Raw genomic sequence first — 16,930 nt, forward strand, 5'->3', positions numbered from 1 at the left:
AAAAGGCTAGAAAGGTTCTTGGTTTTCCGTTCAGAGCTACTTAAATAGCCTGTCACCTTGGGTTAGGTCAGCTTGATTGTATTCCTTAAGGAAAGAAAGGTGCTTGGTTTTCCGTTTAGAACTACTATTAACGCATATCACCGTAGGTAATGTCATCTTGACTGTATTTCCTGAGACGAGAAGTGGGCTTTGTTTTCCGCTAAGAACTACTAAAAAGGCATATCACCATTGGTTGGTCAGCTTGACTGTATTTCATTAGCCTAGAAAGGTTCTTGATTTTCCGTTAAGAACTACTAAAAAGGCCTTTCACCGTGAGTTTGGTCAGCTTGACTATATTCCCTGAGGCTAGAACTGGGCTTGGTTTTCCGTTTAGATGTACTAACAAAACCTATAAACGTGGGTTTGGTCAGCTTGACTGTATTCCATGAGGCTCGAAAGGTTCTTGGTTTTCATTTAAGAATCACATAATATGACTATCACCGTGGTTTTGATCAGATTGACTGTATTCCCTGGGGCTTCATAGGTTTTTTGGTTTTTCCGCTAAGAAAAACTAAGAAAAGTCCTATCGCCGTAGATTTTTTCAGTTTGATTGTATTCCAGAAGCTAGAACCGGGTTTAGTTTTCGGTTAAGAACTATCAAAAAAGGCATATCACCGTCGGATTGGTCAGATTGAGTGTATTCTCTGAGACAAGAGACTACTAAAAAGGCCTATCGCCGTAGATTTTTTCAGTTTGACGGTATTCCTTAAGGTTACAACCGGAGTTGATTTCAGGTTAAGAACATCTAAAAATGCCTATCACCAAGGGTTTGGTCAGCTTAACTTTATTTTTAGGGGCTAAACAGAGGCTTGCTTTCTTTAAGAAATTCTAAAAGGCTTATCACCGTGAGTGTGGTCATCTTGACTGTATTCCCTGAGGTTACAACAGGGCTTTGTTATTGAAAAGACCGTTTCAATAAAATCGTACTTGTATAGTTTATGTTTTATAGATGAGCTGCTGCGTTTTCCGAATAAAGCAAAGCTTCGAATTGTGTATTTTTGTGCATGTTCCTAAACGAAAACGAAATATGTCAGAGGGCGAACACAGTAAGTAAATGTTTACAAACGTCAATGCGTCGTCTTCGTAGCAACATCTCGGGCAAATACTTTAAATGTTTTTACATTCTTTGATTTTACGGCACTTTCTGACTCAATCATGTAGGAAAGGTAGTCATCTGGGTGTTCATAAGCTCCGTGACGTATTTCTCCTTGAAATCACGCTTTCGAATGAGAAGCAATGACGGCAGACTGCATGGTCAGGATCCTTTAATATGATAATATCAAATATGTTTTCGTTGATTAACGTCACCACGAAAACAGTTTTCGTTGAGCATCACACACGTACTCTGTGATAAACCTACTCATTTTATGTGCGAAAAAAATATAAAAAAATAGTTTTTCTAGCATAGAAATTAAATAAAACGTGGTATATTATAGTATCTTTACGTATTTCTAACATAAGGAATTTCATCGTGAAATATGTCACTTATACTAAAATACTAGAATTGTAGTATCAAAAAGCATGACACGTGCTGACATTGCATAAAATGACTGTTAAACGATCAATAAATAAAACAAACAAAACAATAATTATAATAGATATATACCATTATAGCACACAAAAGTTCCTCTTTGGTCAATCCGTAAACCTTGAAAAAACAAAAGCAACACATCTAAGAAGTCAGGACACGCGCATCTTACCGAGAAATGTGAACAAACTTTCGATGGCAACCTTCAAGAACATTTTTCTATATTCGCGGCAGGACCATGAGGTTATATCACATGCTCAGATTATGATCTTTTGTTAAGGTGACTTACAGGTCGGGTCGGGTGTTCATCTTTGTGTATTTATGCGTATGTATATACGTATAACAAATGTCACTATAATAAAGAATTTACTTACTTACTTATATTATGTTATAAGAACCAGTGCAATCTCTATTATTCAGTTTTGACACAACACAGGTATAGCTTACGTAACCGTTCAGGATCTATTTTACGTTCATAGTGATAAATTTCTAGTGCAGCGTCAAAAAACAGATGTAGGCCAATTTCATTATGTATGTAAGTTTGGATTGTACAGCCTAGTACCTCTTTTTATATGTGATCAATATTTACTCTGTATAACACGTATGTTTGGCAACAGTGCAGAAATATGTAAAACTATGACGTATTAATTTGCGCGTGTGCTACCGGTATTGTGTGAAATATACAGTTAATTAAATCTATAAATAAAAAGGAACAATTATGTCATTGTTTGTAAGATGCCTGATTGTCGTCTGGTTTTGTGTCTGCTCATGCGAATGCAGTAGAGGTAAGGTATTTAAATCTATATTGTATGTTATATGTATTTATGCTTGTTTCTACACGTTGTTATTCGCACGAAATATACGTGCTGTGTTGATATTTAAGTGTATAGTTTGAAGTTTGATCCACCTCCCCCGCCCGATCATATTTATTTCAGCTTTAATAAGACATATTTTTGAATTAGTTAGATTAATATTTCAATTGTACAGTGTTTCTTATTTTTTGTGTATTTTTGCACTCTAATCAACTTGAATAAATTGAATTAATTAAACTATTAGATATACTTGTTACTGAATTTCGTATTTTGAGCCTTTTCAGATTCATTATTATAGTAATGAACTGGATAATTTCAGAGTAAAATGATTGTTATGTGTTATGTTTCTATATTTATGTTTAAATATAAAATGTTAAATAGAATAAATATAATGTGTATGAATGATGCTACATATGTGTTTGTGCTATATTTTCTTAGTTTTTGTAGACTAAAGGATAAATGATTTATTTCCGTTTGTGCGAAAGCTAATTAGGAAAAAAGTATATATATATATATATATATATATAATATATATATATATATATATATATATATATATATATATTATATATATATATATATATATATATATATTACTGTGATACATTCATACAGTATATCATTATTACATAATGTTACGCTATTGTTCAGCTAATGCAATACAGATGTTTGTAATATTTCGAAGGCACAATATGCCTCAGAAACTTTTTTTTCTCCCTTCCTTCTGTAGAAAAGCAAACATGGAGTTTTATAACATTGTTTATCCTAGGTTTTAGAGCATGTTAGATGCGTATCAACTGAAGAAAGTAGCACCGGGTGAAGAATTATTTGTCTTAAAGGCACAGTATGCCTCAGAAACAAATAAATTTTAACTTCTTTAGAAAGAGCATCCATCAATTTTGTATTTTTTCAATAATTGTATTAGAGCCATGTAAGATGTTTGATACCTGAAGACACTAGTGCTAGATGTGAAATTATATGTCGTAAAAGTAGCAAAATGTAAAGAAAGTAGTATTTTGACTCTAATACAAAATACTTAATCACTATATCTATGATGATTAAAAAAAGAATTTAAAAAAGATGGTTAAAGTAATTAGCCAATGAGTGCCTTTATGGAAACAATAAAATGTTTTAAGAAATAAAAAATAAAAGCATTTCTGGGGCATAATGCAATCGTTTATTCATTTCAAGGTTTCTCTTCTTCAATAAGACTAAAAAGTTTTGCTTTAAAAAGTTGAAAGACAATATGTTTTATTATAACACAAATAAATTTCTTGAATTTTGATTGGCTAAAACACTGTGTATGCTATGCAGTACATGCTGTAAAGAACGAAGTCGCGCGAATAAAAATATTTTCTGCGTAATAATTGTTGCGTTCTGTTCATAACAGCATCTTTTCTCGATTCAAATATCGTGATTTTGGTAAATTAGTTAAATGTTACACCGGAATGATGACTTTACACATATCATATACTTTGAATAACATTTGTTTGGACAGCGCTCATCTTCCGCCATCTTCTTTCCGTGCTTCTTTTTTCGCGCTTAATTGTTGCTGAGTTTGCTTGATCTGCATGATATCTCATCTTCGCATATTATTAAAGGGAAGTCAAAGGCCCAGGCTTAGGCTTGCCCGGCTATAGACTTACACATGTATACTTAAAAGAAAATCAAATAAAAAAAAAAAATAAAAAAAAAATATATAGAATTTTATACCTACCTAAATTTAAATCTATGAAATTTTCAGTGTCAGTTCTAGTAGTTCTAGTTGGGTGCCGCCATTTTCAATGTAACTCAATGATAATAGACGGGTATTTCGATAACGGAACATTAAGGTAGCACTCCACACTAAATTTCAAGTTTCTGCCGTCAATGTCCTACAAGCAATAAATCTGATCCAAAACTACACAACCTGGAAAAAGAAAACACATTTTGTTAAGAACATATATGTCATAACATTGCAAATCTATAATGAAATCATCCCATGTGCAACAGTCAGGCAGTTAAAAAATCCAATTCATTCCGTAAAAGCCAAAAAATCTACAGTGGTCCGAGACCCAAAACAACATAATTCGACCCTCTGACAGAACATACCTGCAAATATACGGGCTATAGAAACTCTGTCACTGCTTTAGCAACTCCCTATACATGCAAAATATCACAAAGAAATAGGTGCTTGGCCTTGTAGGTTTTTTGCTATTGCTACCTGTAAAAATTACTTGTTTTCACCGAGCATGCTGTTTAAAAGCAATGTTTACAAACAATGGCGGCCTTGACATCTATAATTAACAGCATGTGATTTTTACGGAATGAATTGGATTTTTTTAACTGCCTGACTGTTGCACATGGGATGATTTCATTATAGATTTGCAATGTTATGACATATATAACCATGTTTTCGAATTCGCCAAGGATCATATTAGATGACACAAAAACAAATCTATTTGCAATGTTATGACATATATAACCATGTTTTCGAATTCGCCAAGGATCATATTAGATGTCACAAAAACAAATCTCATGCTAAAAATGCACGTTAAAGACAATCGGTCATTTAAAAACACAATAGTCACTATATTTAAGAAATCCTGGCCATTCGAATGGCTTCAATTAGTGTGGTGTGTTGCCAATACATTCGGAACTGTCTCGGCTATTATCTATAAAAACCTCGGAAACAATACGGATTGAAAGTAGTTCTACCACGTGGTTTCAGATGTAAACAGAAACAGAGATAATGTAAAACGAATGTATATATTTGACATCTAATGTCTGTTCCGGTACTCTTATGCTTGAAAATATGTCTGACAACAATTTGTAATTTAAAAAAATCCCACTGATGTTCAAATTTAAAAAAATCCGACTAAATGTCAAAAGGTTGTTTTTTTGCACTTTCGGTTTATACAGCCATAATAATAAATATATAAATAATGTATTGTTCGCTTTTGTACCTATGAATTCATTTATTTTATGTGGATTTTTACTACATATATTGGAAATAAACTTGTCAACAACTCCCAGCATTAAATTACTATTTGTTTACATGTGTAGTTTCTTAGCGTAGGTTTGACCGAAATACCGCATCCGTTCTGTGTATTCATACTATTGTGTTCGAGGTCCTTATCCGAAGACTGACGGAAAGGGCCGAGTAGTTGCTATTGCTGCCAATAGCAACTTTTTCGGATTAATAATACTCGTCGAGTGTTCCGAGTAGAAACGGAAGCAGTGAATAAAAACCCGAATGGCACCTTTAAAACGGAAAAATTAACGATTATTTAACGGACTTTCCTGTTCATGGGCTTTGCCTAATTTTATATTAAAAGTAGTCTATTAATGTCACATTTGTTGTCCCCCGCCTTTTCGAAGTTAAAAGGGGGCTATAGAAATGTCTGTCTGTCCGTCCGTCCGCCTGTCTGTCCGCACTCACAGGACAGTAATTATGTGGCTAGAGGGACAATATGTAACTGTTCTTTCTCTTTGATGTCAATCATTCCGTAATGCTTTTATGTGGCTATTTTCTTTTGCGTGGCTAAAAAGAACAATAGAGAGAACAATAGAGTAGCCACATTATTACTCTCCTGTTAGAACGTCCGTCCGTCACACTTTCGTGTCCTGTCCATAACTTTGTCATTAAAGAAATCTGAAATAACTTGGCACAAATGTTTGTTATAATAAGACGATGTGCCATGCGCACCAATCAGACCCCTACCTCTAGGGTCAAGGTCATTCAAGGTCAAATTGTCTATTTGAGGGTATATGTCGTGTCCGGTCCATAACTTTTTTTATCGTTGAAGGGATTTTGTAAATACTTGACACAATTGCTCAAAATAATGAGATGTGTCATGCGCACCTACCTCAAAGTCACCTACCTCAAAGGTCAAGGTCACACTTCGAGGTCAAATATTAACATAGTCTGTTACAGGGTATATTTTGTGTCCGGTTCACAACTTTGTCATTTGGTTTATACAAAATTTATTTTAGTTCGATTGTGTAGGAAGCTATTAGCTTATAAACACACTTTCGAATCCGTTCCTGGAACCAACCAGTACTGAGCAATGAGTGTAAAGTTTCTTTCTTGCTCAAGGAAACAACGACTTGCCCCTGTCAGGGTTTGAACCCATGCTGCTAGCGATCATAAGATTACTAGTCCGAAGCGTTAACCACTCGGCCATGTTTTGTCATTTATCAAAGGAATTTGAAATAACTTGGCACAAATGTTTGTTATGATAAAACAATGTGTAACGCGCAACAACCAGACCCTTTCCTCCAGGGTCAAGGTCGCACTTGCTCATTCAAGGTCAACATTGTCTATTTGAGGGTATATGCCGTGTCCGGTTTATAACTTTCTTATCTTTGAAGGGATTTTGTAAATACTTGCCACAATTGTTTACAACAATGAGACAATGAGTCATGCACAACAATCGGTCACCTACCTCCAATGTCAAGGTCACACTTGGAGCTCAAAGATTAACATAGTCTGTTATAGGGTATATTTTGTGTCCGGTCCATAACTTTTTCATATATCAAACGATTTTGAAATTACTTGGCACAAATAGTCACTATAATAAGACGATGTGTCATGCGCAATACATGCATCCCTACCTCCAAGGTCAAGGTCACATTTCGAGGTCAAAAATAAACATAGTCTGTTAAAAGGTATATATTGTGTCTGATCTAGAACTTCTTCATAGTTCACACTTAGAGGTCAAAAGTTAACAGAGTCTGTTATATGGTATATTTTGTGTCCCGTCCATAACTTCTTCATAGTTCAAGGGATTTGGAAATACTGGGCACAAATAGTCACAATGATAAGATGATATGTCATACGTAACACCATTGTCCCTATCTCCAAGGTCAAGGTCACATGTAGAGGTCAAAGATTTACATAGTCTGTTATAGGGTATATTTTGTGTTTTCATAGATCAAGGGATTTTAAAAATACTTTGCACAAATAATCACAATAATAAGACGATATGTCAGGCGAAAAACATGGGTCCCTTCCTCCAAGGTCACACTAAGAAGTCAAAGATTAACATAGTCTGTTAGAGGGTATATTTTCTGTCCCATCTATAACTTCTTCATAGTTCAGGGGATTTTGAAAATACTGGGTACAAATAGTTTTAAGCATAAGACGATATATCATGCACAACACCTGCACCCTTACCTCCAAGGTCAAGGTCACACTTAGAGGTCAAAGCTTAACATGATAATTTTTTTAATTCAGTGTTTCATTTTATTTCTTTAATAAATTTATTGTTGCGTTTGCAGATCTAGCATTGATCATAATTTTGGACTGAAAGTCATTAAATCCATACCTCAATCTTTTGAAATAGCACAATTTTATGCTTCATATAAAACTTCCCCGAGGCGAGTGACGTTGGTAACTCTGTAACAAATTCTTTTTACTTTTAAAAATGCTAAAGTAAAGACCATATTCATTTTAAAATGTTGAATTCTGCTTATATAGGTGCATTTAAGCGAGGCTGGTAGCTTGCAAATACTTCTGTTTTCTATTAACTGACCTTTTGAACTTTCGAATTGTAAGGTTTCAATTTTTAATACTCCATTTTGTGAAAACTTGACATTTCACGCAAATTTACGTGACCTTTTTAGTTCAACTGGCAGCAAACAAAAAATCTTGCAGGTTTTGTAATGTCGTTTTTCATTGGATAATCATGACGTTTATATAGTTTCTGTAAAAAAGAGTAATTTTGCTGTATCATATATTCGTTATAAAGATTCCTGACATGTTATATGGCCGTATGTAAACGGTTGTTTGCAATATAACCTTCGCGTAACGATTCGGGTTATATAATTATGCAAAAAAAAACGTTTATAAAGGACCTTTAAGAAATCTTAAAAACACACTCTTAAATGACACGGAAAGTGGCGAAATTGACCGAATGTTTACGAACTATTCATGTATATAATGACGCATCGTTCATTCTATGAACATACTATCAGTCAATCTTGTTACTATAAATAACTTAAGAAAAATTTGAGAAACAACTCGAATAATCATTACGATCACAATTGTATTAGAAACGCTAAGGTTACGATAACGTGAAAAATAACGTTCTTTGAATAAAGATATTATCTTTTCCCAAGAGAAAATCTTTTATGATTAAAGTGTTTTTTCAGATCGCTATCTCATTTTTGCATTTATGAACTGTTCTGTTGATAATATAAAGAATTTAATAGCACATGTACGCTTTAAATACAGTTGTTAAAAATACTACACAGATAGTACACACAACAAAAAGGTTTGCAATACTTTTAAGAGAATAAGATAAAAAAGAAGAAAAAAGAAATCGTTGAAATAGGATCCGAACCTACCAGTTTACGTCTGCAGTCTTCATGTGAAAACCCATTACCAGCTTAAAATTAACACCATTTTAACAATTGCATATTTACATTCATATCGATTCACAAGTAGATCATAACGTTTACGGAATATACCGATTACAGGGTCAAATGCAAAGAGTGCCAGGTATGTATGTAGTTAATGCTTAAAAAGCAATTTTCAAGCACAAAGTGGTGATAATTTACCTCCATGCAATTAATTTACCCTCCATGCAATTTCCACGGAGTATTAGTCAAAGAAATGAATTTTGAGCCGAAAGAAGGTCACTGTACGGCGGTCAATGAGAACCTAAATGTACAGTAACCTGTGACAAGATGAAAGGGTAGCCATGAAAAGGGCTGTTGGTGCCAGCAAAAGGCCTGCCGTTCAAGCCGTCTAACCGTGCTAGGGGCTCACACTCCCTTACACACCGTCCTCGTCGACCCAAGCGCCTACTTTATAGGGCCACGCCCCTCGGCTGTAGTCAGGACATTGGCAGCTGGTCCGCAGCATAAGTTCCGATCTTTTTTCGCCGTCCCCAATCTTCAAATCTCCTGCCGATGCCCTGTGTCTTTTCAACGACGTACACGTACCGAGGGGAAGAGAGGTGAGAGTGTCAGGTCAATGTTGTTGGACAATATATACACTATATCAACGTCTAGGTTATCCAATGAAAATGCACGTTACAACGGTGAAGTATTATAATAACAGTTATATCAAAGGCAGTTTTAAAAATCTTAATTTGTAAACAAATGAAACAAAACAAAGCAAAATGAAACTACGCTCGTGTCCTGTTTTAAATCAAGTTTATCCATGCGTTTTATAAACAGCCTATTAACAGTTCTATTGTGATAACACAAAAGCGTAATACTAGTGATAAGACGTTGTGCAAGTCTATAAAAATGCTGACATTTCCTTAAAGTTTCTTTTACAAAAGACGCATAATGAATATATTATTTTCCTCAATGTCTTTTAAAATGGCGTAAGTAACCAATCATTATCGTGTAAATAAATGTAATCATTTTGTCTTATATTTTTTCAGTAAAACGGGGATGCTCCACGAATAATCTAAACATAAAGAACGGAGATTACCGATTACGTTCCGGAAGTTCCGTGGTTGACTACACGTGCATGTCTGGATACCATCTGTATGGTATAGACAGGGCAGTGTGCTTCGGCTCCAAGTGGTCCAGTGATCCACCCATTTGTATAGGTAAGAGACCACAAAAATACTAACTATGTGCGGGTGGTGGCTGTTACTTAGAATTAAACTTTTAACACTACGCGCAGTTCTCATAACTTCGAGATTTTTCGGCATTTTCAGTAAATACTACTGTATCATGTTTTGTAGGTAAACATACACTATACTGAAAACACCTGGCTTAAATGGATATTGTCACAGTTCATTTATTCGTGATTAGGATCATTATTCCATTATCTATGCTCTGTAGACCATAAATATTTCTATAAAAAGTTTAAAAGGAATATTTACATTCATCACATACCAGTTACACTAAAGGCGCGTCAATGAAAAATGATTCTTTTGCACTTAAAACAGTCTAACATGTCTTTTCTTTTTCTTTCTTTTTTCAAAATTGGCCATATTTTGTCTTAAAATCTCGTCACGAAAAATATAGGTTTCAAAACTCTAACTTATCTTTAATTCCTTTGTCAGTTTTATATAACTTAAATGAAACGATTACTATTTACTATAAAATACCTCTGCCCCTTTTAACAACATCAAATGCATGCCATATTTAAAAACAAAACATAGTGTCTCGTGGCCAGGACATAGTATCTCGTTCCCACGATTTAACTATCTCGTGGCCACGACTTAGTATTATGAATTTTTGTTGGGTTTGTATACAGCAACTGCTCGGAAACCAGTACAAACAGTATGGCCATGTAATTCCCGAGTTGCAAAACTGACACAGGTACATATGTGAAAAATAGAAATAATAAAATAACATAAATATAAGATGAACTTTAAGCATAACAAATTTGGAAAAAAACAGGAGAAGTTAATGTACCGTTTATGTTTTATATCTGGATGGCTTACTAGCACAAACTAAACAAGACCCGAAGGATGGTTTATATATTTTATTATATGTGTTGCATCCAAGTATACACCCATAAACTGCCAAACATCAAGTAAACATATATACAGTAACAATAACGATATTTGATATTAAAGGCGTTGCATGCTTACACGTAAATATTTGCGTAAATATTTTAATAATAATAATAATTGCGTAAATATTTTACAAAGTTTTACCATCGTAATTCAGACTTAGTTTTAAAATTTAATTGTAATTTAAAAACTCTTTTACGTCTAGGTATTAGCAAGCCTGACTTTTATGGAGATATGGTTTACAATCTTCGTAAGATCATGGGTCATAGTAATTTTTCTGTCGTCTTCACTAAAATTATCAAACGGTTTATAAAAAGAGGTTATGACCCAATTATTTAAGGCATACCAAATGCTTGGTGCTCAACCCTTTTACAGTTGGACGCTACGCTTTCCTCTTTTAATTACATCTGACAGACTAAGTGGGAGACTCTATGATGGACAGTTCTTAAAGCCCTTTGGGACTGAATTGTCTTAATGTTCGTCTTCTGTCTTGCTTCGTCGTGCCCTTGTAGGTGATTTTCTTGTTGCTCTGCCTTCCTTTAGGGCATAGAGTACTTTGGTAATGGTCATTAGGCTGTACCTTTTTTCTACATATTTTGCATAATTTTGTATGTGTTTTATTTATTTCGTCTTATGTAACCATGACCATTGTTTAGAATTTCACTTGGCGGGTATTAATTTTATTTACACTTTTTATGTCATTAGGAACAAATTGAGGCTAAGAGTGAGGTTTTTAGCGCGCCTAAAACCGGTTTAAACTCGCCCAGTGGTTAAACTACCACTGACGCGTTCCAAGGCGGTTGCCCCTCTGTGTTCCTTCACGTGTTTTTCATGTCTGTATTGTTTCTTGTTTTTGGATGTTTAAATGTTTTGTGATGTATGTCTTGTTGGATTGTCGTTGACGGTAAGTATTTTCCCAACCCCCCCCCCTCACCCATTTTTAACCCCCTCCCCACATTTTCACCCTTACAGCCCTTATCCTTTAATTCCCTTATGGGGCCTTTTTAGTTGATATTATTTTCACATTACATGTCCTACTTCTTTCACCCTTATGTCCACCCCCCCCCCCCCCCCCCCCCCTTCCAGGTTTTTGTTTGGGGCCTTCTGGGGTGCCATTGCTTGGATGTGTCGGGGGCCGCGTTCCTGTGAACGTTGCCTTTGCCTTGTTGATCTTTATTCTTGTTTTTATTAATTTTTCGTGTAGACATGCTTACTTTACATCTTCTCTCTACCTTTAGTTTAGAACTCAAATCAATAAAATCAATAAACTTAAATCATGAAAAATTTAAAATTTATATGTGGCAAACATATTGTAATAAGAAATATTTTATTCGAATGAAATAAGCTATTTAGCAAATCTATTGTTTAAACACTCTTCTCCTTTTTTTCATTCAAAAATTCATTAACCGATGTGATTCTCTCTAATCAAAGTTTACTGGGCAATCTGCTTCAACAAAGTAATGATAAATATAATGTCATTGTTAATTGCCATATATTTTTCTCTTTTTCGTAATGCCACATAATATCAAACAAATTACATAATTATCACAAAATTTGTAGAAACAGCTAGTATTGTTAAAGAATAAATTGTTTTTCAGTTACACCATGCAGGAACCAATTATATAAGGCATTTTTATGAAACCAAAAGTATTAATTTCACAAATAGCATAATGTTCTCACATACGCTATCATTTTTCCAAAGATTAACAAACCCAGCAAGCGGATATAAATGATACACTGCTATGAAAGCAAATATGAGTAGGGCATACTTGCTATAACGGAAATGGTATTATAGATTAAACCATATTCTTTTTTTTTAATCTTCATAACGTGTTTCCTTTGAGGCCTATTTCTAGGTAAAGATGTATTATCTGCAGGTTTCGTCTGCACCGGCTCTTGATCTCTCCATGAGCATATCTAAACTTGGACACGTCCCGTTCAATTTTTTTTCTCTATGCTAGATTGTGAGCATAGAACCTTTGATAGCAATGATAACTCCAGGGGTAGGGTCATATGCTGTTTCAAATTTATTCCGTTGTTTCCGTTTTAAGCACACGATCTACAAGTTTTCAATTTATTTGGGGCTGAGCTCTACGTTTTTTTTATTAGCGTATATTTTTGTTTTCGATTTTGATAGACCTGTCCCTATCTCGAATATTCTGTTGTCGTTGTTGTCAAATGTTCATTTTTTGGTAATTTAGTGTTTAATTTCCGTTTTTAGGAATCAATTCACTAGGAGCTTTTTGGGGTGTAGATTGTGGTGAATTGCGAAAATTCACAAGATATCTACTTCACGCTCTTTTATAATCTTGTCTGGATGCTATCGCTGTTTTAATTGATTTGCGGTGGCGCCATTAATCTCCCAACTATTCCATTTGCCTGTGGGTGCAATGGAATAATTCGTTTATGTTTAAATCCCGAATTATCAGCAAAATCTCTGAATGCCCGACTTTGAAACGGAGGTCCATTGTCCGTTTTCACTACCTCTGGATATCCGAATATCGAAAATATCGCCTCTAATCGCGGAATGACTGTATCTGCGGCTGTCGATTTGATTCTTTCAACTACTGGAAATCTACTGTAGTCACATATAACAACTAGTAACATGTAACCGTCTGGAAATGGTCTACAAAAGTCATAACTGACTTAACACCTCTCATGGTAGTAACGTTGGTTTGATCGGATCTGGAAAAAATCGTGATGATGCAGCTTGGCATACAATGCATAATTTACATATTTCTTCCACCATTTTATCCATATGTGGAAACCAACAATCAAAAGATACATTAGGGGTTGCAAGAGTGTCCCCTTCTGCTTTGGGGGTTTGAAGAGAAGGCGGCAGCCAAGGAAATTTTGTAAGAGCTCGGTCGATTGACGTAACGTGTAACCAACGCTGAAAAGCCTTTGACTCTATCTCAATCCATTGAGAAGTTGAAGCACTTTGAAATCAGTTTTGGTGCTGCTGGAAAAAACATCGATCAACGCAAAATAGTGATTTTTGGCAATTTCGTGATGTCCCATTGTTGCAATGATACAGAAAATTTAAGATCATGCAGTAATGGATTGAATCTTTTTTCTCCAGCTTCTATCCCTGGAGTCCTGTTTATAACCATATTTATAAAATTGAGTATTGCCCTAAAGGGAATTTTGGTAAGCTTTACTTGTAGTGTTCCAATAATAAACGATCCCAGCTTCCAATTTTCCACGCAATCGTTTTAAGTACTGAGAAGACGGGCAATGCGTTGATTGATAAAACCCTGGCCCTGTGTTCACTAAGAAAGGATAAGGATCAGGGTCAAATGATCCTGATTCATTTTCATTGTTTTATGACACTAGAATTAATCATACTTTGCTAGAATCAAATGGTTCATATTTGCTGATTTGCAAAGAAACAACCCTATTTTGGAATAAAATCGATAAATAACAAAACAAAGTTAGAAATAATCAGATCAAAAAAGGATCAGTTATAGGATCAAGATCAATATTCGCATCAACTGTAAAATGCCCATATCTTGCACAAATAATAATAAATTTATTTTAGAATTTCATAAATATTCTATTTCAAGTCCAATTTTATCAAGTTATTATAAGATATTTAATCTATGAGGATAAACAACGGAGAATATATGAGCTTTTAAATTTGATCCTGATCTTGATCCAGGTCCTTAAATCTTTGTGATCACGGGGCCTGAATTGCGCGACATCGGTTGTTTGGCCAATATCACACCGTCATCCAGGAGAGTCAAGGGTACATAAGGATGAGCCACAGCATGTTTGGGATTTTGAAAGGATATGATTTTTTAAGACTGACGCAACGGTCTAGGACTGTTACACGGCTGTCTTACGATTGTCAACTGTCATGTGACAGCATTCGAATACGGCCCGCGGTAGCCGCACGATGCTCGTTAAGCCTCTATCACATCAGCCTGACGGCAGCCGTGCGAACGCATTTTAACAAAGATCACTGTGTTTCGTGCGAAAGGCGCATGACAGTCGTACGAATTCTTAAGGTTGAAGGTTGCCGCAAAGTCGCAGACTGAATCCTCAACATACACATTATTTCTGCGATTTTTTGACAAGTTTTTGACGTCTCAAGACAGTCTTGAGACAACCGTACGACACTCACGAAGAAGTTCTCAAGTCACAATGTTTTGCGTTTGTCTTGCGACGACCGCAAGGATGCCTTACGTACATCGTGCGGCTACCACGGGCCGTAATCGAATGCTGTCACATGCCAGTTGACAATCGTAATACAGCTGTATAACTCGTACGACAGCCGTGCAACAGTCCTACGACCGTTGCGTCAGTTGCGCATCTAATAAATATCATATCCTTTCAAGATCCCAAACATGTTGCGGCTCATCTTTATGTACCCCATGTATTCACCCTTTGACTCCTATCCCAGTTCCAGGGAGAGGGTGTGATATTGGCCAAACAACCGACGTCGCGCAATCCAGGCCCCGTGTTCACAAAGAGTTAAGGATCAAGATCAGGATCAACTTTTAAAAATTAAATACAAGTATTCTCCATTGTTTATCCTCGTAGATTAAATACCTAATAATAACTTGATAAAATTGGACTTGAAATGGCATATTTATGAAATTTTAAAATAAATTCATAATTATTTTTGCAAGATATGGGCATTTTACAGTTGATCCGAACATTGATCTGGATCCTAAAACTGATCCTTATTTTGATCTGATTATTTCTAACTTTGTTTTTTTTACTTGTCGATTTTATCCCGAAATAGGGTTGTTTCTTTGCAAATCAGCAATTGTTTACATTTTTATATGAACATTTTTATTCTAGCAATGTATGATCAATTTTAGTTTCATAATACAATGAAAATAAAATTCGGATTATTTAATCCTGATCCTGTTCTTTTCTTACTGAACACGGGCCAGGGTTTTACGCAGAGTGTTCTCCGGCCATGTTGCGCTGCGTACAAAGTCTCCGTCTTAGAAAACTCAAATGCAACCTTTGTGGTTGAATTGTCTCCCTGGTTTGATTGAAACAATACGGGGCACTCTAATGATGGTGTTGTATTCAATCCTCACTTTCAAATTCGGACGATGAAGGTACATACATCGTATGGCAGACTTGCGAATTCTTGTTGGGCGTGCGGTGCCCATGCGATTTGTTTTCAATTTCGTACGATTGCCTTACGACTGTCTTAGCAATCGCACGTCTATTGCACGGTCAGATTGCGACGACCGTACGAAATGTTGTTGGTTTTTGTACAACTTTCAAGCATAAATATCGTTCGAACAATGCGGTCGCCTTACGAACATCTTACGTCTTCCTTACGATCTACGAATCTGTCTAGACATACTGCGAAACTGCCTGCGACGTTTCTACGGCACAGATTTCTCATGAAATCGTACGAACCAAATTTCGTGCGGCTGATGTGATAGATGCTTTAGGCAACTCTGCGGTCGTTGCAAGACAATCGCAAAACGTTGTGACTTGAGAACTTCTCGAAATCGTGAGTCTGTCGTACGGTTGTCTCAAGACTGTCTTGAGACGTCAAAAATCTGTCAAAAAATCGCAGAAATAATGGGCATGTTAAGAAATCAGTTTACGACGTTGCGGCAACCTTGCGACGTTAAGGAATCGTACGGCTGCCTTGCGGCTGTCGCACGAAACATAGCGATTTTCTTCAAAATGCGTTCGTATGGCTGCCGTCAGGCTGATGTGATAGAGGCTTTAGTAAACGTGCGATCGATGGTCTTACGACAAATTGTAGGTGATCGCATGACAGGTCACGTGAAGTCGTAAGTAATCCCAGACAATCTTGAGGCATCGTACGTTTGCTGATGACCTGTCGTGGGATTGTCAATGACTTTATGATGTCGTACGATAATCGCGAAGTAGATTTATCTGTGCAAAGAGAGTTAGGTTGCAGACGTAATCGTAAGCTCTAGTGTGACTGGGGTTTAACCATCTTATCTACATAAGTAGGGGAATGTGTCAAGTTACGTTCATGTTTATATCTTATTAATAAATAAAAACTGCCCACAGGTTATGTTTATATAAATAAAACATAATTAACCCATTACTGCATGAGCATTTTGTGAAAAATG

At 35.6% G+C, this 16,930-nt stretch overlaps 1 protein-coding gene across 1 annotated transcript in view; it reads left to right on the plus strand.

Moving 5' to 3' along the window:
- Positions 1-2,137: 2,137 nt before the first annotated feature.
- The window catches only part of LOC132759594 (MAM and LDL-receptor class A domain-containing protein 1-like), a gene marked incomplete at its 3' end in the record, with an annotated part of 60,997 nt that continues 46,204 nt past the window's right edge, over positions 2,138-16,930 (plus strand). The window contains exon 1 of the mRNA XM_060751408.1: positions 2,138-2,352. Coding sequence (XP_060607391.1) covers positions 2,286-2,352 — 67 coding nt within the window. The remainder of the gene's footprint in view (positions 2,353-16,930) is intronic.

This window comes from Ruditapes philippinarum, unplaced genomic scaffold, assembly GCF_026571515.1.
Source record: "Ruditapes philippinarum isolate M1 unplaced genomic scaffold, ASM2657151v2 ctg2621_1_1_1_1, whole genome shotgun sequence".
NCBI lineage: Eukaryota > Metazoa > Mollusca > Bivalvia > Venerida > Veneridae > Ruditapes > Ruditapes philippinarum.